This window comes from Dama dama, chromosome 22, assembly GCF_033118175.1.
Source record: "Dama dama isolate Ldn47 chromosome 22, ASM3311817v1, whole genome shotgun sequence".
Lineage (NCBI taxonomy): Eukaryota > Metazoa > Chordata > Mammalia > Artiodactyla > Cervidae > Dama > Dama dama.
In genome coordinates, this window is record NC_083702.1 from 8,622,843 (window position 1) to 8,648,216 (window position 25,374).

The 25,374-nt window shown below is 41.1% G+C and overlaps 1 protein-coding gene across 7 annotated transcripts in view; it reads right to left on the reverse strand.

Moving 5' to 3' along the window:
* TNRC6B (trinucleotide repeat containing adaptor 6B) overlaps positions 1 to 25,374 on the reverse strand; it is a 242,216-nt gene that overhangs the window by 50,958 nt on the left and 165,884 nt on the right. For 6 of the 7 annotated variants that reach the window (XM_061124487.1, XM_061124481.1, XM_061124485.1 and 3 more), the window contains 3 exons: positions 15,416 to 15,503; positions 10,672 to 10,693; positions 2,844 to 3,185 (listed from right to left, as the gene is read on the reverse strand). In XM_061124487.1, coding sequence (XP_060980470.1) covers positions 2,844 to 3,185; positions 10,672 to 10,693; positions 15,416 to 15,503 — 452 coding nt within the window. The remainder of the gene's footprint in view (positions 1 to 2,843; positions 3,186 to 10,671; positions 10,694 to 15,415; positions 15,504 to 25,374) is intronic. The other variant, XM_061124488.1, reaches the window with a different exon arrangement.

Sequence of the window (25,374 nt, forward strand, 5' to 3'; positions counted from 1 at the left end):
CCTTGGTTTTAAGAATGTAAACAGGAGAGTGACTCATGCTAGACCTACGTCTACATCCAGGCCTGGCGAGACTCAGCAGCTAAAGTGCCCGACACAAACACCCCCTCACACTTTCCCTTTGCAGCTGGTGACAAGGGGCCAGGAAGCCTTTCTCTGTCTGGGTTGGGCCTATCCTGACAGCTACCAAAGGAAGCCTCATGAATAGGACTTGTCTCTGTATGAAGGCCTATGTCATTGCCAGCTTTCTCTCCATCTTTACTTTGCACATAAGATGGTAAAAAAAAAATTCTCTAGGCAATTCTATGTTCAAATCAGAACTAGAATAAAGCATCCTACCATTAACAACCACCAATTCATTGTCCTTGCCAACACTTGATGGTCTTCAAGCTCTGAATTTGAGTATGATCTCAAAAAAACATTTGAAGAATAAGTGGAAATCTTTTGATAAGTTTTTAAAAAATGGGGGATGATATTTGGAAGTTCTTGGCTGCTGGCTGTTTAGCATTCATCTATTAAAAACTCTCAAAACTTCTAGCAGAGCCCTTCAGGTAAAGATTTCTTATACATACATACAATTTTTAACAGAGCTCAAAATCCAGGGCTCTCTATAAAGAAACATTGATCTTACAAATCTACTAATAGGATGGTATTATGTGGAATTCTCCCAAAATTCTGCATTATAATCTAAGAGACCATTCTCTCTCTGTTCCCAGAGTTCCAGGAACATAAACATGCACGTCTTGAGATTCAGAACCAGCCTCTGCACCAGCCTCGCTTCCAGTCGCCCCGAGTACACACCTGAAGAGGCACCTGGGGCAATGGGGGCTTGAATTGTAATGCTCTTGTCTGAGGAGGGAAAAAAGGCAACGAAGAATGTGGACAAAAAACCTTGAATAGCCAAAGTAATCTTGAGAAAGAAGAATGGAACTGGAGGAAATCAACCTGCCTGACTTCAGACTCTACTACAAAGCCACAGTCATCAAGACAGTATGGTACTGGCACAAAGACAGAAATATAGATCAATGGAACAAAATAGAAAGCCCAGAGATAAATCCACGAACCTATGGACATCTTATCTTCGACAAAGGAGGCAAGGATATACAATGGAAAAAAGACAACCTCTTTAACAAGTGGTGCTGGGAAAATTGGTCAACCACTTGTAAAAGAATGAAACTAGAACACTTTCTAACACCATACACAAAAATAAACTCAAAATGGATTAAAGATCTAAATGTAAGACCAGAAACTATAAAACTCCTAGAGGAGAACATAGGCAAAACACTCTCTGACATAAATTACAGCAGGATCCTCTATGACCCACCTCCCAGAATATTGGAAATAAAAGCAAAACTAAACAAATGGGACCTAATGAAACTTAAAAGCTTTTGCACTACAAAGGAAACTATAAGTAAGGTGAAAAGACAGCCCTCAGATTGCGAGAAAATAATAGCAAATGAAGAAACAGACAAAGGATTAATCTCAAAAATATACAAGCAACTCCTGCAGCTCAATTCCAGAAAAATAAATGACCCAATCAAAAAATGGGCCAAAGAACTAAACAGACATTTCTCCAAAGAAGACATACAGATGGCTAACAAACACATGAAAAGATGCTCAACATCACTCATTATCAGAGAAATGCAAATCAAAACCACAATGAGGTACCATTACACGCCAGTCAGGATGGCTGCTATCCAAAAGTCTACAAGCAATAAATGCTGGAGAGGGTGTGGAGAAAAGGGAACCCTCTTACACTGTTGGTGGGAATGCAAACTAGTACAGCCACTATGGAAAACAGTGTGGAGATTTCTCAAAAAATTGGAAATAGAACTGCCATATGACCCAGCAATCCCACTTCTGGGCATACACACTGAGGAAACCAGATCTGAAAGAGACACGTGCATCCCAATGTTCATCGCAGCACTGTTTATAATAGCCAGGACATGGAAGCAACCTGGATGCCCATCAGCAGATGAATGGATAAGGAAGCTGTGGTACATATACACCATGGAATATTACTCAGCCGTTAAAAAGAATTCATTTGAATCAGTTCTAATGAGATGGATGAAACTGGAGCCCATTATACAGAGTGAAGTAAGCCAGAAAGATAAAGAACATTACAGCATACTAACACATATATATAGAATTTAGAAAGATGTTAACGATAACCCTATATGCAAAACAGAAAAAGAGACACAGAAGTACAGAACAGACTTTTGAACTCTGTGGGAGAAGGTGAGGGTGGGATGTTTCGAAAGAACAGCATGTATATTATCTATGGTGAAACAGATCACCAGCCCAGGTGGGATGCATGAGACAAGTGCTCGGGCCTGTTGCGCTGGGAAGACCCAGAGGAATCAGGTGGAGAGGGAGGTGGGAGGGGGGATCGGGATGGGGAATGTGTGTAACTCTATGGCTGACTGAAATGTGAAGTAATTAGCCTCCAACTAATAAAAAAAAAAAAAATAAAATAAAATAAAATTGAGCTTCAAAAAAAAAAAAGAGCAGCAGGCCAAGAAGACACTCGCCAGACGCTGAAACCCAGTTTCAGGAGAGAAATGCTGGTACACATCGCACACTGGGCTCCTCCTCCATCTTGCGAATAACCCCAAGAGTCTACAAGAATCATTACCCACTCCAGTATTCTTGCCTGGAGAATCCCATGGACAGAGGAGCCTGACAGGTCACATGGGATCACAAAGAGTCGGACACATCTGAGTGACTAACACTAACTAACTCAGTCTATATAATCAACGCTTCTTGTGGACTTTAGACAGGCAACACATAGTGATGCGCTGGCTCCCTGCAACCGCCCAGGTCCCCCTCGCCCGAGGCGCGCTCACCTGGTGCAGTCCCACCCTCGCTCTGCAGCAGCGCTCCTGTCACTTGTGCGTTGTTGGGGTTTGCTCCGGGCGCCGTGGAGGGAGGAGGCCCCGCCCCGCCCCCGAGGAGCATGCAGGACGGTGGAGGGGGCTGCCCACGTTTCAGTAACACTTTGTGGTCCTGCTGGCAACGGAACCGGGGCGGCACCTCCCGAGGCATGTAGCGGGCGGCGCTGGGCGGCTGTCCGTTCGGCACTGCCACCCTTTTGGCATTGTTGCCACCATTGACTGGTGGCGATGGAGAGCTGCCAATTGGGCTGGCGGCCGTTGGTTGGCTTAAACTTGGTTTCGTCACTTCGGGCACTGAAAGAGAGAGATGGGGAAATAGCCTTTGAAATCCAGTGAATTTTTCTGAAGATTATTTTTTCAAGAAAGTGTCCATGAGATAGGTTCCAATAAGACAATGCTCCTTTCATCCTACTCTGAGAGACATGGTGTTTCCAGATCCCCGAGCATCTTCAGTTTACTGGAGATAGCTAAGGGTGGAGAGTGATGGTGACAAGGATTCAAACACTGCGGTATCGTGGAATGACATTCCGTTAACTAAGGAAGAGAAGGAAGTAAGCACCATTCACTCCCTGAAATCAACAGTGGAGCCCCCTGAAGGGCTGCCTAGCAGGCCTAAGGGTGCACACAGACCCCAGGCAAAACCCCTGGGGAAAGGTTCAAGGCTCTCAGCCCAGCAGCCCTTTCTCTCCATCCACATTCTTAAAGAAACTTTACCCAAAGTCCTTGGAGCAGGTATGCTCAGCCTCCTTCATGTGCACTCCTGGACCATGTTGTCCATCTCTGTGCCACTGAAAAAACTGTTTATATTGAGATTCTCCATTTGTCGATCATTTTCCCCACCAGGTCAGAAGACCCTCAATGGCAGGAACCCATCTTTCACTTTTTTTTCTTAGGGCCTGGCACAAAGTATACCCCTAAAGGGAAACCAGGCTTACAGAATCCCAAGATCAATGTGGTTTTGGTTTCTACAGCCAGCTGAACTTAAAGACACTATTTGGCATTCTGTGTAAACATTAGAAATGTTATAAATCTCTTTGCTTTTATTTAAAAAAAAAATTAAGTGGCCCTTATGTGTATTTTTTCAACTATTCATTTAAAATAAAAATTTCAAAATGTAGATATTTTTCCTATTTAAATATTTAAGGTTTTCCCTCCCTTGTAAAATGGCAAACAGGAAGGATGGGAACATGTGAGATGACTATGAAGCTCTGCTGGACCCTTCTGGCTTCCCTTCCACCCAGTGGAGAAAGTTCTTCTGGACTGGCAAATCCCTCGCTTCATCCTACCAAAAGACTCCACCCTTTCCAGGAAAATTTACCTGGCAGCACACTGTGGCAGCAATACACAATCAATCACCGAGCCTAGGAATTCCGAGGACTCTGAGGCCAGAGTCCCTGAGCCCCAGAGCCATGCGAGCGCCAGCCCTGGGGACAGTATTGCTCTGACTGCTGAAACCATGCTGGGTCAGCAGGTTGTTCACTAAACTGGCTTCTTTATGAGAGAGCTACATCATCAGAAATCAGGGGGCCCAATCTACACCCGCTGGACACTGGGGAGTACTATGAGTAACAGGAAGAAAAAAGAGCAGGAGCCTGAAGTAACTTCAAGGCTTAAACCCCTGGTCTAACCTTAGCCAATCATGAGGCAGTACTGTGCCTCCCAGGAAGGAAGAGAGGTGAGAGGATGAACAGATAAATAGATGTATTTCTCAAGAAAATAAATAGGTCATTGCCTAATACTGTGTTGACCCAAAAGTTCATTTGGGTTTTTCCATAACATCTTACAGAAAAACCTGAATTAACTTTGGGCTAACCCAGTATTATTAATATAGTGGACTTTGCATGACTTATAAAGACCAATGTATAAATGACTGACTAATGGATGAATACAGATGAATTATTTAATGATCCATTTTCTATCTGTGTCTGGAGGATTCCATAGCACACAGCATTTCCAGTCTCCTCTCCTCTTATTATGAGAATAAACAAGAAGCTGATGCAGGCTGGGGGAAATTCTTCCCAACTAGCTTTTAGGCCAGAAGGAATTATGCTTCTACAGGGCCACCCTTCTATAAAAAGACTAGAACCTCCACTTTAAAGTAACCAGGCTTGTCACTCATTTCCCTAAAATAGAATCAGACACGGTAAGAAGAGCCTATAGAGCTGAGATCTGAACATCAGTTGGATGAACTCTGAATCACTCATAGCACAGTGGAAGAAATCTGGTAGATATCATATACTGTATAAGATTCCCTGCAAAGCTCTCAGGGCATTTTCCCACCATCACATCAGAGGTACAATGGACCATAAGTAACGAAGTCATAATAAAATGGGACCACCTTTTGACTATCCTCCTTCCAACACAGTGCTCCCTCCTGGGAGATTAATCATTCAAAACTCTAGGACACTGTCAGAAAAAGCCTGCCTGCAGTACATGTTAAGAGCGAACTGTTGCAGGGCTTGAGTGAGTGTTTACCCTGTTTTACCACACTCTTAAGCACTAGCTGCAGAGCAATGCAGGTGTTAGGCAGGATGCCCAACCCAACCTGCATCCCGAAGTCCAACTAGAGACATCAGAATCCCTGCAGGGATCACAGCATATTCCAGAGCATCAGGGGTAACCGAGCAGAGGGAAACTAGGACTGTCTGATTACTTCTCAGGTCCTCTCTTTTCTCTTCTGAATCTTAATGGTTTGCAGCTTGTGGTACAAATATTTCTGAAGATGAGCTGCTCAAAATAAAGGCATAGTTTCTTATTTTCCAGAGAAAAAGTCTGTGGCTTAAACCTGATCTCTGCTTCAAAGGGGAATAAAGACACTGTGGAAAAAACTGGGTATCCTACTTTCTAATTTCCATTCATTTACCACTGAAAACCATTTACTTCCTCTAATGATTGACTCTTTTCCCCTTCTCTGCTGCCATTATTTTATACCAATCTCATCTTACAGTCTGAGCTTCTAATTGCCTCTACTTCTGAAAAACTTCAATAAGATGCTTTTTCAGATAAAAGTTTTCTTAAGAAAATTCTGAGATGGGCAGGACCAATAAACTATTTTCTCTAAATACCTTGATGGTATCAAACATTAAAAAACAAAACCAAAAAAACATCTTCCAGTAACGTTTTAAAAGTAATAGTTAAAATACAAACATGTTCTACAAAAGACATTATTTTAGACTGAAGAATTTCTTGGTGAATAATAATCAAGGCAATACAAAAATATCTCAAAGACTGATGACACATAGAGTGGTCGATGCAAGCTCAACACTGTTCAGCAACCTCTAAGCACTGTCTCCGTTTCTTTACCTCCCACTCATTCCCCAAACTCAATGCACAATGGCTTTTGCCCAGATCATCTCACTGGAAGTTTCTCTCCTCATTAAATCATTAGTGATTTCGTTCCCAGTTTAATGGGAACTGGTTGAACCTGGGGGGTGGGGGTGGAGCCTGTCTTAAATATTAATAAATTAGACTAGCTGTTGTTTGTTGTCTTAGTCACTAAGTCATGTCTGACTCCTCTGTCCATGGAATTTCCCAGGCAAGAATACCGGGCTGGGTTGCCAATTCCTTCTCTAGGGGGTCTTTCCGACCCAAAGAATGAACCCCCATCTCCTACACTGGCAAGCAGATTCTCTACCACTGAGCCACCAGGGAAGCTCAAATTAGAGTAGACCCAAGGTTAGTACATGCAGCCATGAAATTAAGGCTCTTGCTCCTTGGAAGAAAAGCTATGACCAACCTAGACAGCATATTAAAAAGCAGAGACATTACTTTGCCAACAAAGGTCTGTCTAGTCAAAGCTATGGTTTTTCCAGTAGTCATGTATGGATGTCAGAGTTGGACCATAAAGAAAGCTGAGTGCTGAAGAATTGATGCTTTTGAACTGTAGTGTTGAAGACTCTTGAGAGTCCCTTGGACTGCAAGGAGATCCAACCAGTCCATCCTAAAGGAGATCAGTCGTGTATATTCATTGGAAGGACTGATGCTGAAGCTGAAACTCCAACAGTTTGGCCATCTGATGTGAAAAACTGACTCACTGGAAAAGACCCTGATGCTGAGAAAGACTGAAGGCAGGAGGAGAAGGGGACGACAGAGGATGAGATGGTTGGATGGCATCACTGACTTGATAGATATGAGTCTGAGTAAGCTCTAGGAGTTGGTGATGGACAGGGAAGCCTGGCGTGTTGCAGTCCATGGGGTTGCAAAGAGTCAGACGCAACTGAACTGAACTGAAGGTTATTACAATGAGCACCATGTAGTCACTGTAATAGGATTTCTGGAATAGATTCAAAGATAAGAGTTTTGACAGTGGAATAAAATGGTCCATCATCCCAGGTATGATGATGGGAAAACATTGTTTTTTTGTTGTGTCCCAGTTGGGTGAAGATTATGAATTTGCTTTGTACAATAATATCTAAAAATTTTAATTAATACTGAGCCAGAAGTTTTCCCCTATTTCTTTGACTCACCAACAGACATTTACCAAGGAAATGCTAAGTGTCAGGCACCAAAGTCCCTCAAATCTTTGAAGTTATCAGAGCTTCCCCATGTGGAAAGCCTTTCCTTGGGGGTTAAACATTCCCTCCCCTCTTCCAGCGTCTAGCCCTCCCAGAGGGGACACAGGTTCCAATTCCTTGACCAATCTGGCCCGAACTCCTCAAGGTCCATCCAACAGAGGTCAATCTCTGTTCCTTTCCATAGAGCGGTGCCCATTACAGGAACTGCAAATCCCTGCCTAGATACTGTATTTCTAGTAATGTAGCTTAAAGCTGTATTTCTATAAGTCAGTTATTTCATACTGGTAACTTCTATTAAGCCAACTATAACCCTAAGACCTAATACCTTCAACACTAGGTGGTTAAGTCCAAACCCTTCCATTACATAGTCTACGTCTTTAATCCTAATTGTATCCTTCATCCCTGTTAAATCTGGTCTATTACATCAATCCTACAAATGTCTCCAATTCCAAGACCAATACCCAATGAACGAGATCAGTTGCTACCTAAGTACCTTGTAGTATTTGTTACCTGAGCAGCAGGCCCAGCTCTAGCCCATGCCCATCACCTCTACTTGAAAGCCCATTCTGTTCTCTCTGAAATCCTCACCATTTAAAAAAAAAAAAAAGATGGAAGATAAGAAAATATACACGGAATCTACTTTTCCTCCAAAATATGGACAAATCTTACTTTAGTCCTTTCTGTACAACCAGAGCCTTGACACCAACACAGTCTTTTCTTTTTTTCTCATAGGGTCTGCTGGGGAAAGAGAGGTGGAGTCAGAGTTCAGGGGAGCCTGCCCAAGGAAGGCATCATCTTTGGGAAGAGGAACAGGACCCAGAAACATCAGCTGAGGGAAGAGGAGTGGGATTCAGGCAGACTCCTGGGAACAAAGATGAAGATACGGCTGTAAAATGGGATAAAAAAAGGTAAAAAGATCAGGGCCTCCCTCTTCTTATGGTCTAACACACCTCAGGGATAATTTTTATTTTTATTCTCTGGTTCTAACAATTAAATCCATTATGAGACTCAAGCGGGCGCTCCGCTCACTTCAGATTATTTTACTTTAATTTTTGAAGGGGAATATGGAAACTGTGAAACTGTACTCCATTTTATGGTAGGTGTGAGAAAAACCCTAAACAGAGGAAAACTTTGGTAGAAGTAAAAAACAAAATTTAACTTTTAAGGCTTTGGCAGAGGAAAGAGGAATGTGATTCTAAGAACAGACCTGGTACAAATAAAAAAAGAAAAATCTAACGGATTTTCAGTTTTCCAACAGAAATACCACTTAACATACAGAGCAGCTTGTTTCAACAGCTGAACTGGTCCCTGGCTTCACAAGTATTAAAAATTGTGGCCAGGCAGGCCCAGGAACCCAATCACTGTGTTCCAGTAACCACAGAGTCTGGATTTTTTCAGGAAAAGGCCAATTTTCTCATCTGTTGTCCCCATAAGTCATCAAAAAGTCCTATAAAAACACTTATATGCCAAAATCCTTTCCTAGATAGTAAGTTGGTTTAAAAAATACGGACACTGTTTCATGGATCAATAATAACTCTATTTCTATTGTAAAGTATAATTTATATTTCAAACAAGTAATTTACAGAGATACTTTCAAAATAATGCCTATTTCTGGGTTAGGAACTGACAAAGTATAAAGGGAGAACACTATTTTAACTAATTAAAATAATTACAACTAGTAAGTTTTGCTCAGTTTATTTTATAAATCAGTAAAAAGTTCTAGACTATTTTCTCCTTTGAAATGCCTTTCTGAGAACGGCATCAAAACATGTATATTATCTAGGGTGAAACAGATCACCAGCCCAGGTTGGATGCATGAGACAAGTGCTTGGGCCTGGTGTACTGGGAAGACCCAGAGGGATCAGGTGGAGAGGGAGGAGGGAGGGGGGATCAGGATGGGGAATACATGTAAATCCATTGCTGATTCATGTCAATGTATGACAAAAACCACTACAATATTGTAAAGTAATTAGCCTCCAACTAATAAAAATAAATGTAAAAAAAAAAAAAAAAAGAAAAAGAAATGCCTTTCTTTCCCTTTTATCTTTTTTTTTTTTTGGCAGCACCATGAGGTATGCACAATCTTATTTCTCCAACCAGGGATCGAACCTCTGTCCCCTGCAGGGGAAGCATGGAGTCCTAACCACTGGACCACCAGGGAATTCCCTAAAATGCCTTTCAATTAGAAATATATGGCAGTAATGTCTACTCATCTGAGAATCTGTTTTCCTGAACTAAGTTCCATAAGAAACTATTACTGCCTTTATTAGTCTTCCATCACTGTGTGACATGCTTAGTCCAACAAAACAAAACAGAACAATGAAGAAACGAGTCCTCAGTGAAGCTCTCATTAAGCCTGGCTTCTCTATGACCCTATCTTCCCCCAGGTTATCACAATTCCCTTCATCTAGGACAGTGGTTCTCAATCTGGGACATATACTGTGGTCATCTACAGAACTTTCCTAAGTATACCTCCTATGGCTGTGGCTTGGGACCATGAGGGTGTGGGAAGAGACCTGGGTTTGGGTATTTTGACAACTCTATGCAGATAATTTGAGTGCGTATGCTAGCAGAGAACATCATATTCAGATGGGCGAGGATAGGAGCTACAACACTGGTCTCAAGGAATGATGCTTCTCGTCCTTAACAGGATTGACCAAAGTATGACCATCACAGACAAGACTGCATAGTCAAAAGTAACAGAGGAGAAAGAATTGAAAACATGCAGACCATTAGAGGTTGAGAATGACCTCAGGGATATCTGCTTCTGTTTACCACATATCACTATTTTGTAAGCGGTAAAGTACATTATCTTTTCAAAAAGCATATTTTAGGCTCTAGCTCAGAAGACAGTGTGACCATCCTAAATATAACACTCGTTTTCAGACTCAACGCCTGTCACGGATCAAGATGGCTAACAACTCTCTGCAGTTGCCATCTGTAAAGTAGGGGCCAGTGTGCTGCTTTTGTTATTGTTCCAAGAAAAATTCTGAAAAGATTCTGTTTAAATTATGACCTCCTTACTTTCAAAATGGGGAATTACTCTATCTACTCTCCTGCCTCCTAAAAAAACACAAGGCCAACTAGAAACACTAGTATAAGTACTTTTAGGTCGTCATTACTGCTCTTCAGTAACTGCAGACAACCAACCTTAATTATTCTACACCCACCCTCATGCATCAAGTGGATTGGAGGCTGAGTCGGCAAGTGTAAAATTTCAACACAAAAGAGCACAAATCTAAAAAGGAAGAAAAAGAAAATTTTACCTTTGGTTTTTTGTTCCGTGACCTGCAAAATAAACAGACATAGGTAAATGAGACTTGCTTTCTAAACCAGTATTATAAGATTACTGTAATTCTGATACCTCAAATAATTCAAGCTGTCAGATACATAGGCAGAGCTAAAGCTCAGAAAAAATCAGCTCAGATATCCTTCTAAAGACAATGGCCATATGTCTGGCTATAACTTACATGACCATCATTATGAAAGAGTCCAAAAATTAAGACAAAAAGCATTCACTCTTGATAAATAATGAGGTCCCTGCACTGGGGATAGTGTTTCCCATTCTGACATCCAGAAAATGAAATGGATGAGGCCCAGAAACAAAATTAACCACAGATACAAAAAGATTTCCCTGTGAGTATGGACCCAGATACCTGACTTCAAATCTAGAAAGCAAAGTTTAAGGTCCCATGCACAGAGGCATCAGAGATCACAGTAGGAAAGTTGGATTTAAAACCAAGCTCTGCCACTTCCTGTCTGTGTGATCTCAGTTTTCTATTTATCTGTTGAATGAGGATAATAAAAGTATCTCTCTGCAAAGGACTGCTGTAAAGATTAAGCCAGACAACCTACAGCAATGCTCAATAACTGTTTGCTATTATAATTACCAAAGTTTATAGAAAATAATGTGAAATAGAGCAATAAGGTTGAAATTATAATGTGGCTTCCCAGGTAGAGCAGTGGTAAAGAATCTGCCTGCCAATGTAGGAGACATAAAAGACGTGGATTTGATCCCTAGAATGGGAAGATCCCCTGGGGAAGGAAGTGGTAACCCACTCCATTCTTGACTGGGAAATCCCAGGGATAGAGGAGCCTGGCGGGCTACAGTCCGTGGGGTTGCAAAGGGTCAGACATGACTGAGTGACTGAGCATATACACACAGATAAACTTGAACAAATATAGACTGCTTTGTTGAAAGTATTTCTTTATATAGTAATGAATACATTTCTGGAACTGATTAACCTAAAAGGTTGGACATACTAAATATAATAATGGGTTTTGAGAGAGTTTGGAAATGATGACTAGGAGCCACATGGAAAACTCTTCTGCTATTAAGAGGGGAAAATAAAGGAGGGCATCTAATTATCCATGCCTTATAATATTTAAACAAAACCACAAAAGGTCATGAATAAGACATTCCAAAGGAAATGTACCAGAATTCCAACAGGGGTTAAATCACATTATTGAGATCATGGGTTATTTTGACCCCCTGTTCCCAATTGCTAATCTTCAAAAAAATTTTTTTGTATTGGTTCTCCAACTTCTATAACCAAAATATTCATACAGAAAAGAAGAGGTCTGATTTATTTGTGGCTGGTAATCATACTAAGTTACTGCTCTGGATGTTCATGAAAACATGCTCATCTTCAGAAGGTCTGTCCTGTGGCTAACCAGCCCGCTTCAAAATGGATTCCAGCACACCACTGAATTAAAACAATCCACTTGGACGACCTCCTGGAGTGTTTCTTACATTCTTGCATTAAAAGACAAGCTAAATCAGCTGTATTGCATTTGTGCTAGGCAGCCTCTTAAAATGAATGTTTCCCAGTACTAATTGTTACAGAGCTCAGTTCTACTGTATAATTTTTCTGTAACCCCACCTATCCAAGAATGAACTGATTTGCAACCACAGATCAATTCCTTACAGCAGTTTATACCACGGTAAATAAATACTTCTTAGAATGCCATTTGGAAGATAAGTTATTACTTATACTCAATGTCTTCCCTAGCTATAAGCAACAAATCCAACTAATGTCAAATGTGTCTTAAAATGTGGTTTCTTTTAAAAGTGTTGTCCTCCAAGACAGTAAAAAGCTGGAAGATCAAAGCATGGGTTCTGCTAACGCTTAACAATGATCCTTGAGCAGCATCAGCCTAATGAATGTGAGGTGAAATCCTTCTCAGACACCTCCTTCATAACTGGAAATCTAACACCGTTTACTCAAGGATGGTTCTAGAAAGAACAAACCGCCATAACCACTGAGAACAATGGAAAAGCAGCTCATGTTTAATTTCTATGTATAAATAATTTAATTTAGCTAAATAAAAGTCAGTTCTCCATGAACATTATGTTGCTAGCATTCATTCTTGACCATTTACTTATTAAACAAACATTTTTTGAGTAATGCTTTTGTCTTGGGCACTGTCTTAGTTACTGGAAATATAAATACGAATAAAACCTCGAGAAACTTAGCAGTCTAATGGGGAAAACAGACACGAAGAGATGATTATAAAGCAATGGGGTAGGCTGTGAGAAAGATGTGGAAGCACTAAAAAGAGGCACCACATGTTCGCTGAGTGAGTGAGTGTATGCCCCCATTATAGGGCCACTGGCACATTCTCTACAATTCTTTGCATCAGAGCACATTTTAAGCCTCTTAGTTGAGATGCTGTCTCTACAGTGAGGTTAGAAACCACTAAGACAGTCACATGGTAAGCTTTGTGCTTGCTCCTTAAAACTGCTAAATCAGAATCTAATTCTGAAATTATACAATGGTTCAGGATGGTAAAACAATATCAAAGGCCATGTGTCAAGTCTAGATCCTGTGCCAGCCAATCTAGAACATTTTTGAACCAACGTGACCAAATTTTTATTGTTCCTAATTAACCATGTGAAATTTCATTTACAGTGATATTTCTCTTGGCTGTAACTTTTAAACCAGTTCTTAATGCAGATCCAAGCACACAGGGTAGACACTCCAGCTGTATGTATGAAATTCTCTGCACAAATAATCCCAATTCACTCTTGAATGAACTCACACCATCTTTTATTTTAAGTCATTTTTCTATTAGGGGGATCCACAACAAAAGTTTACAGATGCACATTATTATTAATCACTTCTAGCATTGGTATTTCAGGTTAAAAGACATTGTTATCTATGTGAAAAACAAAGATGAACTGTACACAAGGCCCAAAACAATCACTCTATTTGGCACTTTCCTGTTATCGGCCTTTGTTCAAGGTCCCCAGTGGACAGCTTATAACCATAAATTTCCACAGACTGCAAAATCCATTTCTTGTACCAATTCAGTAGATGAAATGGGAATGCCCTAAGGAAAGAAAGCCTCACTGAGCTTCTCTCTCCCATCACTCCCATGGGAAAGTCAGTACGTGTGGCTACAGGGGCAATGCCTCTGACACCCCAGAGCTGGTGGAGCCGCATGTAACAACTTCAGTGACGTGGAAGGTGGCTGTGTCCACCAAGTATAAAAAAAGCCTCTGGGTTGTCATCTGACATTTTAATTCCGACTCTGTACCATCATTTTAGACAGTTTCAACAAGCTCAGATCAGAGCAGGTATCCTGACAGCATGAAGATGTGATGGTGAGCCCGCCACTATTAATAGAGCCAGAAACACAATTAAAAGCAGACAAAACCTTAAAGAGTGCAGTAATCTATTACGGCACCAAACAATAATGAATATTCCTTTTAATTAAGCCTTGAAGATAAACTACATTTCACATGTTTAATGCAGCAGGGTCACATGCAATCTAAATCAGAAAATATTTCCAGTATTGTGTCTTATGCCAGCACTCCTACGTGATTTCAATAATTCAGAGAACAGAATTAAGGGAAATGCTATCTAATGATGCAGGGGAAACTTGCAGTGTCCCTTGAGTTTGAATGCCTTGAGTCTGTTCTAAATCTAGAGTTGCCTCTGAACCCTGTTAACAGTTGTCCCCCTCCCTAAACCTAGTTTCAATAACCTGGCTCCATAGCAGGGACCCTCAAACCTGCCTCACAGTGAGGGTCTGCTTCCCAAGTGTGTCAGACAGTGGTAACAAGAATTGGAGGTGAAGTGATTCTGCCAGGCACTTTGCAAAGGCAGCAAAGCACCCCTGCCGAACCACAGCCCATCAGGTGAAGCTCTTGAAGCTAAAAGAGCAGTGAGGGCAGGTAGTCAGCTCAGACTATGGCCAGGGCAAAGGGGACAGGGCAGGAGGTCTAGCCACTCTCTGTTTTCCACAGCCCTGACAGTTGACATCTGTCAGTCCTATGTCTTTTTTCCTTTTAGCATCTCTTTCTCCCTAAGCAAATGCCTCAAAGCCATGCAATACTATCGCCTTCAGAGCACTAAGCAGGCCCACCAGATCCTCTTTTAATTTAAAATATATATATATTTATTTATTTGGCTGTGCCAGGTCTCAGTTGCAACATGTGGGATTTTTAGTTGTGGCATACAAACTCTTAGTTGTGGCATGTGGGACCTAGTTCCCTGACCAGGGATCCATTTTGCATTGGAAGCACAGAATCTTAGCCACTGAACCACCAGGGAAGTTGCGCCCCCCCTCCCCCACCAGATCCTCTTTGAGGGAGATTTTTTTTAATGGAATTATCAAAAAGCAGACTCATATAAAATGACATTGTAGGTGGACCAGAAGGACAATATCAAGGCAAACCCACAAGTTTTGAAAAATCATTCCATAAACTTGCTTAAGAAAATGGAGATTAATTATGATACAAACAAGGAAACACACCAAGCATTTAAGTGTTGGTAACTCTCCTGCTTTTCTTGATATTACTTATTGTTGTTTTCAATAAAATCAGCTGCAGCATTAATTTAACATCTACGATCATCAATGAGGGTCTTTAACTTTCTCCCACTTTCAAATCTCAAGTAAACTAATGCCTCAAGTAGCATTATTAAGATGTCAGGCACCCAAGCCAAGGCAACTCATTCTAGATATGCAGCGGATGTAAAGACAGACTTAATTGATTAAACCCACCTTCTGAGTGGCTTCTTTTTTCTTTTTATCCTCTTTCTTCCTTTTCTTGTCTTCCATTAACTGTTCTTCCCTTTCTTGCTCCTTCTCTCTGTTAAAGTAACGTCATACCACAAGGTCAAACATCTACATTCACAGTCTATTTGTGCAGCAAAGTAAATGCTTATAGACGGTGTGCAAAGCGACAGACACTTCATCTCTGACCGAGCAGAACACAGTACTCCATTTAAGCTAGCAGGATACATAAAACCCATCGTATTTACTTATCCTCCTTATTTTGGTCTGTAACCCCTTTTACAACAGGACATCAAGTTTAGTTTTAAAGAAGTTCAGTAGAGGGAGTTTTTATAATATCTTTCTAAACACACACATACATGATTATTGTATTTCCACTAAGCAAAGAACGTAATTTGATTATATGACAACATTCAGTTTGCTTCTGACAGTACTCCTCACAAATAATGCAGAATATATGACTTCAGTTACAGTATACAGGTATTTATCATAATTTAGGTGTTTTCCCATGACATCTTCAGAGCAGTGAATATAAAACCCTATGTTCCAAATTCTGTATTTTTCTTCTACATTATTAACATTGTATGTTTTACATGTTTTCTACTTGTATTTTTAAGGCTGTATTGAAGGTTCTGTAAATCCATGTATTCCCTACTGGGTGACTTCACAGTTAGGATCATCAGGTTTTGCTCTCCTCAATTAAAATATAAAAATAATACATAAAAATAAATATTCTAGTTGGAGAAATATGTACCAAATCTTAAGAAACTAAAATCATGTAATTTGTCCTTCACATTTGAAAAATAACTGCAAAATGCAATAGTTACTGTATTACATAAAATATTCTTATATACAATCTAATATTCTAACATATATCTAGAAAGTTGACGACTTCTACTTCTATGTATCAACTGGGAAAAACGCATAAACCACCACTGGCGTTAACGTCAAAACTCGCCGCTGGAAACCCCAGATGCCAAGCTTATTGAATTTCAGAGCTGGAAGAAGAGTTAGAGATCGAGCTCCCAGTTCCCAACAACTGAGGAGATGCCGTCTGCAATACTTGTGGTTTTAGGGGACCCGATAGCAAATCCATGGTTTCATAGATATCACTTAGATAAAGGCTAAGTTGAAAGTCAAACAAATTAAAGAAAAGTGTTAAATGTCTGCAGACATGGCAAAATCCACAATGATGGTTCCTGAAGGACTCAAGTTTGGGGAGTGAAACTCACTCAACCTACCCAGAAGGAACCAAGGGCCAGCACTGAGGCACACGCCCATGAACAGGTAGTGACACTTCATTTACAGAAAATAAGAACTAAACAAACAAACGAAGTGTTTTACCTATATATCAAGTTTTCAGTGGCTCTTTCTACATTCACAGATGCTGTCCTTTCTCCTATACTTCTGGGCATAAATACACAAAAGCCTAAAGTGCACAATTCACATTCCAACACAACGCCCATGTTGTTGCTGTCCATGTTGTTTAGTTGCTAAGTCGTGTCCAACTCTTTTACAACCCCATGGACTGTAGCCCGCCAGGCACCTCTGTCCATGGGATTTCCCAGGCAAGAACACTGGAGTGGGTTGCCATTTTCTGCTCCTGGGGATCTTTCCGACCCAGGGATTGAACCTGCGTCTCCTGAACTGCAGGCAGATTCTTTACCTCTGAGTCAACTGGGAAGCCAAACATCCATGACAACTTAAAAAATACAATCAAAGAAGAGATTTTATTATAATTTCCTTAGGCTTAAGGCTGCTTTCATTGGAGTTGGATTATGTGTACATCAGCCTAAGTGTGAAGTTCTTGGTGAAAATCTACTTGCAGTTGTGTACTACTTTAAGAAAATGGATTTACGAAAATTGGCAAGATAGATGTTGACCATCTAAGGTAGGCTGGCTGCAGAACCTGTTATATTTGGCTCTTAGAACCTCTTGCTTCCTCTGGCTGCAAATGGAAGGAGAAGATGGGGTTCCTCATGACCCAGTTACTGTAACTTGATTTCCATATTTTAAAGTACAACTGACTACAGAAAAAGAGCAACCATAGCCTGAATGAGTATCTCCTGTTTAAATATTCAATGCTCTAAAAAGCATAATGTTGTAAAAGTTTATTTTAAAAAGGCAAGGTAAAACAAAGAAAAGCAGTTAGTCATTAATGAGACACATTCTTAAAAAAACTAACCTTTTCAAATATTTTTTCCTATAAACAGGTAATTCAGGGGGAGGGATTGAAACTTATGTTCACTACAAGCAAATTTATTTCCAAAACAAATATTTTTTGAAGCTTTCCAGGAGACAGACTGTGCTTTCACCCTGATCTTTTACTGTGTGTGTTGGTAGAATTGAGTCTTCTCTTTAAATCTCACTTTCTTAGGAAGAATTCATTTTCCCAAACCAAACCTGACTTAACCTTATCATTCACCTAACAATCAGAAAGTGTGGGGTTCACCTTTATTCTATCTCAATTGTGTTGTATCTTGGCTGCACCTTAGTATCATTTGAAGAACTCTGAAGTATCTCTATGCTGTGTCAGAGCCCAGCAGGGGTAAAGAGCGCACCCACCCATCTATGGTGGTAGTGATGAGAGATCAGTTACATGGGGGACTGACCAGTAACACATTAAGGATGGTAACACTCAGGTTTCTCAGTATGGAAAAAAGGAGTTACCAAAATGAAAAAAGAAAACTCAAATGAACCCCGTGGAGTTGGATCAGTATTAGTTATTGGCATGAACTCATGATTTTTAATACATAGGGATAAACATAACAAAAAAAAGCAGATGTAACTTTATGTGTCTCTATGTGTATATTCCTTCATGTATGCAAATACGCATACTTACTCCCTAGCTATATCACTGAGAGGGCTTGGGAACAAGCAACATCCAAACACAGTAGCTATGAACATACCTCGAACCCAGATTATGGCTTCTAAATGCCATCCTTCACTAAGAGAATCACTGTTTGTTTTTTTTTTTTTTGGAGAAAGAACTAATTTGGGAGCTTGATGATGAAAAGCACAAAATGAGCTGCAATGCTTGTTTGCCAACAAGCAAGAAAATCTTTGACAAATGATGAGACATGTCAAATGGTCACAAAAGCCTGAAGAGGGTCTTACAAGCTAAATCTGAGACAATATGACACTAAAAATAAGTAATGATAGTAACAGATTATAGGCCATTGTATAAGATAGGAAAACTGAGTCCATACAGAAAGAAGTGAATACCTTGAAAATACCAAGGAATGTAACATTCACGTAATTTTAAAGCACCACACCATAAAACACTTACTAATTACAAAGGAGAAAATAATAATTACACAGAGGAGAAGCCTGGTGGATAGCACCTTAGTTAAGTAATCCACATGAATATCATCAATGATGGGACACAATGAAATTGTGAGTAACCTGTCAGGAGACTCTGAGAACACAGCATTAATCCTATGATATGTGTAGCCTGAATATCATCACAAAGGAACATCAAACAGTCCCAAATTGGGAGACATTTTAGAAAATCATTGGTTTAAAATCTTCAAGCGTTTCAGGGTCACAAACACCAAGGAAAGATGGGGGAACTGTTCCAAATGGAAGGGGACTAAAGGGATACAACCACCAAATGCAAAGTGTGATCCTTCTGTTACAAAGGCCATACCAGGGCAAGTGTTAAACCTTGGGTAGGGGCCAAAGATTAAATGGTAGTAAACCATTACCAGAGGCAACATTCCAGAACAATCATATAGGAATCTATGGGTTTTTTTCCAAAGCCCCCACCCCAAGTGGTTCTAACATGTAGCTGGAGTTGAAAATCACTACTCTAAATTCTCATGTTAAGCTTACCCTTAGCCAGATGCAAGTGTAAACACTGTAATCTAGAATAAATCTAGAATGGTAAAAAGCCAAAACTACTCTTAAAATGTCTGAGGTGAAGAAAATACAACTATTTTCTTTCTTTTTTTTTAAATAAACAACTACTAGTTTCAAGAAGTATGTACAAGGGACTTGTTTTTGAGAAAGGCAGTATTTGAATAAAACGGGAGATTCTCAGTGTTCATCTGAGCTGAAGCAGAGCACGACTCCTGTCTGCAAGTTCAGGACACTAAAGAGCGACAATGCTGGCATTCCTAAAAACCTGCTGTTTCACACATTCGAAGTCTCCAAGACCTCACGGGGAAGTTCAGAGCCGGAATATCTAGATGACAATTCCCTAGAGCTGACATCCAAGGCCATTCACAGTGCAGGTGCTATTTCCACACTTCCCTCACCTACTGTGCACACCTGACGCAAAGAGCGTCCGCCTGTGTGTCGAGTCCTGGCGCAGTATCTGCCTGCTTCAGTGAAGCCTTCCCTGACCACTTCAGCTCCTGAGAAACTCACCCTCCTCTGTACATCTCACCACCTCTGCCCTGCCTCTCGTCTGGCCCCGGGAATGACAGACAGGGAAGAGGGTTCCACCTCACACGTGATGGTTAGAAAAGGCCTCTCTGATAAGGGGGCCTAAGCATGGAGGCCCACCGAGGTGAGGGAGATGTGGCTGTCTGCGCCAGGATTCCAGGCAGAGGGACCAGCAAGCAGGAAGGAGTGACGCCGGAGTGTTTGGCAGGGAGGCTGGAGTAGAGGGAATAAGGGAGAAGCTGGTGGATGAGATCAGAGGGGTAGCAGGGCCCCGCGGAGTGTCACCGCACCTCTCAAACTCACAGGGACACATCTGGGGACTGGTGTGCACACACACACTGACACTTCCTCTACCTCTAATTCTGCCAATGAAAAGCCCATTTTTTCCCTCCCACTTTCAGAGCTGCTGCTCCTGTCCTCACAGGCACTGGCCTGCCCCGCTCAGAGCACCGGTCACGACAGGAAAGGAAGCCAAGTAGGCCTGCATTTGCTACAGTGAAGTCCCTGGATGTGCTGCCCTTCCTCTTCCTCTCATCACAGGCACCGAGCACAAACCCTAGGACGCACGAGGTCCTCCACTGAATGTTACCAAAGCTGCATGATGATAGAGCAAGCGACGCTTTTCTATCTTTTCAATGGGACATGGTTCAAAAGAAAAAGCCTCAATTAAATTTAATTAGTTAAGTGAAGTCACTCAGTAGTGTCTGACTCTTTGTGACCCCATGGACTGTAGCCTACCATGCTCCTCCTTCCATGGGATTTTCCAGGCATGGGTACTGGAGTGGCCTGTCATTTCCTACTCCAGAGTATCTTCCCGACCCAGAGAATTGAACCCGAGTCTCCCGCATTGTAGGCAGATGCTTTACCGTCTGAGCCATCAGGGAAGCCACTCAACAAACAGATACTGAGTTATTATTATGTGCCAGGCACTGATCTAGGCACTAGGGATATAACAGTGGCCTTGGGGGCTGATGATCTAGACAGAGACAGACAGACAGACGTATACAAACAACGTCACAAAGAAAATAAAGCTGAGAAAGGAGCTAGAGAGTGACCAAGACGGGAGGGGCAGGGAAGATGGTAGGCTACTTTACACAGATGTGCATTCATGGAAGACCTCTCTGAGGCAGTGAGAGATTGGAATGAAGGAAATTATCTGGGAAAAGAGTGACTGACCAGGCAGAGAGAACAGTAAGTTCAAAGATCCTGGCATGGGAAGGTGCTTAGTGTGAATTTGGGGTTTTATTTTTGGCGGGAGGGATACTCTTCTTCTTCCCTCCTCCCACTGCACCCCTCCCCCACAGCAAAAACACACACACACACTTCAGAGTTTTCTGTGCTTATTCTGTAACAGTCCCCACTCACACCAAAAAAAAAACAGGCATTCTGTTTCTTAAGAGCTTTCCTCTATTCTGTTCCTTTCATCTTTCCTTCCTTCCTATTTCAGTGCCTACTTGCCAAGCTCTGTGCTGGAGGCCAACAATTCCACAAGCAGTGCTGCTTGCCTTCCTGGCGCTCTCAGTTCAAATTTTATTGTGGCTGCGCCTGGTTTTACTTGTGGCATGTGGGATCCAGTTCCCTGACCAGGGATGGAACCCAGGCCTCCAGCATTGGGAATGTGAAATCTTAGCCACTGGACCACCAGGAAGTCCCCCTCAGCTTAAATTTTTGAACAGCTGTGTCTCGTCTCACAAGTCAGACAACTCTGCCCTCCATCTTCAGCAGTCAGTATTTTGCTGTTGTTCAGTCATTAAGTCATATCTGACTCTTTGCGACCTCATGGACTGCAGCACGCCAGTTTCCCTGTTCTTGACTATCTTTGCTCAAACTCATGTCCATTGAGTCGGTGATTACGAGGACTTTGGGGTGCCTTTGGTGTTTTGAAAGTACTAGAACCTTGGACAAGTGAATTCACAGCTTGTGATAAGCCAGGTAAGAGATCAACCTCTTCCAAAAACTGGAATCACAGCCAGCGGTTCCTGAATTAATGCTCTCAAGCCCACTGAGCCTCAAGCATCAAGCAGACGCACGGCTGGCAACTTCATACTTTGAAAGCAGCAGTCACCAATATACTGACCTGAGAGAAAAGAGTATCTGCCTTTTCTTTCAGGTATGAATAACTGGCTACAACACTGTCAACATCTGATGGCTTTCTGGTCAGTAAATGTGGTGGCACCTCTGGTCCCAGGTTATAACCACATATAATCAAGGCAGACAGACCCAAATGGATATAACAGATCCACCCAACAGGTGAAATGTGCCAGAAGCAAACCAACACTGTAAAAGAACAAGCTATCAATGACTCTGATGAATCACCAGGGATTATGGTAAGTGACAAAAGCCAATCCCAAAGGTTACATACTGTATGAATCTATTTATAGAACATTCCGAAATGACAAGTGGCTGTCAGGGGTTGCTGGGGGCTGAGGCAGGGTGATTATGAAAAAGGGTGACACCAGTGGTCCTTAAGGTGATGAGACTTCTGCCTCTTGATAGTGGTGGTAGATAAGGAAAGCTACATGTAATAAAACTATAAAACTAAACACACACATACACAAATAAGCACAGGTAAAACTGGGGAAATGAAACAAGATCAGTGAGTTGTATCAATCAGTATCTCGGCTGTGATACTAGACTATAGTTCCACCAGAAGAAACCATTGGCACAAACTGGGTAAAAGGTGCCTGGAATCTCAATGTGTTATTTCTAACAACCACATGTGAATCTACAATTATCTCAATAAAAATTTTAATGAAAAAAAAAAGAGCCTCAAATATGGATTCATCTTTTAGTTATCTGTTTAAAAGTTTTAAGGACTTCTATTTCAAACAAATATTTTAACAGTTTTTCATGAGTCACATAAGAGTCAAAAAGAACTTTAGAAGTCATTGTGGTCCTGACGTTCAAAAAACATATTCCCCAAAATATGCTAAAATCTACACTTCTAATACGTTCAAATTAACTGTTACAGTTTTATCAATCAAGGTTCCTTGTGTCTTCAGTACATTAGGCATGTGATAAATATGGCACCACAGGGTGTTTAAAATGTTCCTCTACCACGTGATCCATAGCATCACCCTTTTACTGAGGATGTTAGTGCTGTACCAGTAATAAAAGCTATTATTTCACTTTGCGGTGGAGGAGTACGTCAACTCAGCCAACATCAACTCCAAGCCCCTTCTGGCCTGTTTCCCAGACTCCTTTATAACTAGAGATTGAAATGTGACTTATGTTCTGCCAATAAGTTGCGCTTGTGCGTGACTTTACTGGGGAACTGACGGGGCGCAGGGCACCCTTCTTTTCAGGGAGCAGACATGATGTGGTCCTGGAGCCGAAACCTCTAACAGTGGTTTCCTGAATGTATAAGAAGAGGAAAAAGTTCCCATGGGGCCCCCAGTCTGTGGTGTGATTCCCAAGGATCTGTGAGACAGCATCACCGTTTAATAAACCGCTGGCAACAGTGAGAGTAAGTTCCATTGTCTGACACTAAGAACTCTGTCCAACACAGATTTATATAAGCTTACCAAAGCACATCTAATATACGTGACTTGTATAGACAGCTACTTCCTTAAAAGACAAATGGTAATCCTGACAATTTATAAAACGTAAGAAAATAACTAGACACAAAACCATTAACAGTCATAACCAATTAAGGATTAATGATACCACACACATATTTGGAGTGAGGACAATTAACAAAAGGAGTGCAATGAAAAGAGTTAAGCAAAGTGCTAGAAGTATCCATTTAGAGTGTTTTTAATTAAAAATGCACACAGAAAGAGAGCATGTTGGAATAAATCCATTTCGGCAGAGGAAATTACATATTAGGGTGCTCCAAAGATCTGTGTTGGATTTGTTCTTAACGTTTTTTTCATTTGCTGGATCTGACTGAGGGAATTTAATGGGATGCTAATGTAATTTGCACATGATATTAAATTAGTAGTCAAGGCCAAACAACACTGAAGCATCAAAACCGTTTTAACACTGAATGGCTCATGGGAAGAAAATAGTAACATTAAACTAAGCAAAATAAAGGTAAATACATTTTTTATTAATTTAGAGGGATGCAGAAATTTCTCCTGCCCTGAGTTGCATCGTGTAATACATGACAGGCAACTCTTTTGTATGGTGGCTTGAGAGTTCCTTTGGCTGCAAGGAGATCAAACCAGTCAATCCTAAAGGAAATCAACCTTGAATAGTCATAGGAAGGACTGATACTGAAGCTCCAATACTTGGGCCACCTGATGCAAAGAGCTGACTCATTGGAAAAGACTGGGGAAAACTGAAGCCAAAAGGAGAAGTGGGGGGCAGAGGATGGAATGTGAGGAAACTTCTGGAGATAGTGAAGGATATGGGGGCCTGTCATGCCACAGTCCATGGGGTCACAAAGAGTCAGACATGATTTTGCGACGGTACAGTAACAACAAAATTAACACTGCTCCTTCTACATATGAGTTACCTTCCTATGTGTGGTTGTGTAAAGCAATGCTTCTCAATCTTTAATGGGAATCTCGCTAAAATGCAGAATCTTATTTAGTAGGTTTGTTGGGGACCTTCAATTCTCCTTTTCTAACAAGCTGCTGGTCCCTGGACCTTACTTTGAATAGTACAGGAACAATGCACTTGGCTGTTCTTTCCAGGAAAATATGAAATTGTAGTGATTTCTCCAAGGATAAATATTAACCTCATTAACATCAAGCTTATGCCCTGTTATTCCTATCTGTGTTTCAGTGCCAAATTACAGTGTAATCTTCATAAAGATATATTAAAAGTCAATTAGACAACTTGTGTAATACCAAATATGCATGAAATTTAATTGAAACGACATCAGGAATAGCTAGGACCACATCTGTGCAGGCAAACAAACCATGATGACAGCAAATGTGCGTATCAATAGTTGAAGGGGGCCATCAACTGTAGGGGAATGCAGATTTCAAGTGTGTCAAGCACAGAAAGAATCTGCGTTTCACAATCCGTGAAACACAGCAACAATACTTCTATGAACATAACCTCTGACTCCAAGTGTCTCACAAATCCCTCCACATCCCACAACTGAGGTACATGCAAGGAACAGGTTTATTTGGAATTACTCACATCAGAAAAAGGAAGAAAAAACATTTAAAAGAACTTGTTTTCACTTTCAAAAATCCCATGTGGCAAAAGTTGTAAGGAGTGATAGGGGAGCTTTCCCCCTGCAAAACCCTTCAGGGTTAGATTGGTGATTGAGAAACAGCTCATTTGAAATGACTCTTCTTATACTTTATATACTCTTGCCTCGCAGCCCAGCAGTCTCTAACAAAGATCTAACAAAGATCTTTATTCAGTCTTAGTGCAGCTGTGTAGGAAGTTCCTTATATTGCTTTGGGAATTATCTCCTTATAGCTTCCGCCCACTGGTCCTAAGCTTTCCTTTCCAGACTGCACAGAAGTCTTCTAAATCCATATTTGTAGTCATCCATCACGCATCCCAGAGGCTTTCACACAGTCTTCAAACAGTTCACCTGTGGCCTGGTTTTCCAGCCCCTCATCACTGAGGTCATTATCCCCTAGACATACCCC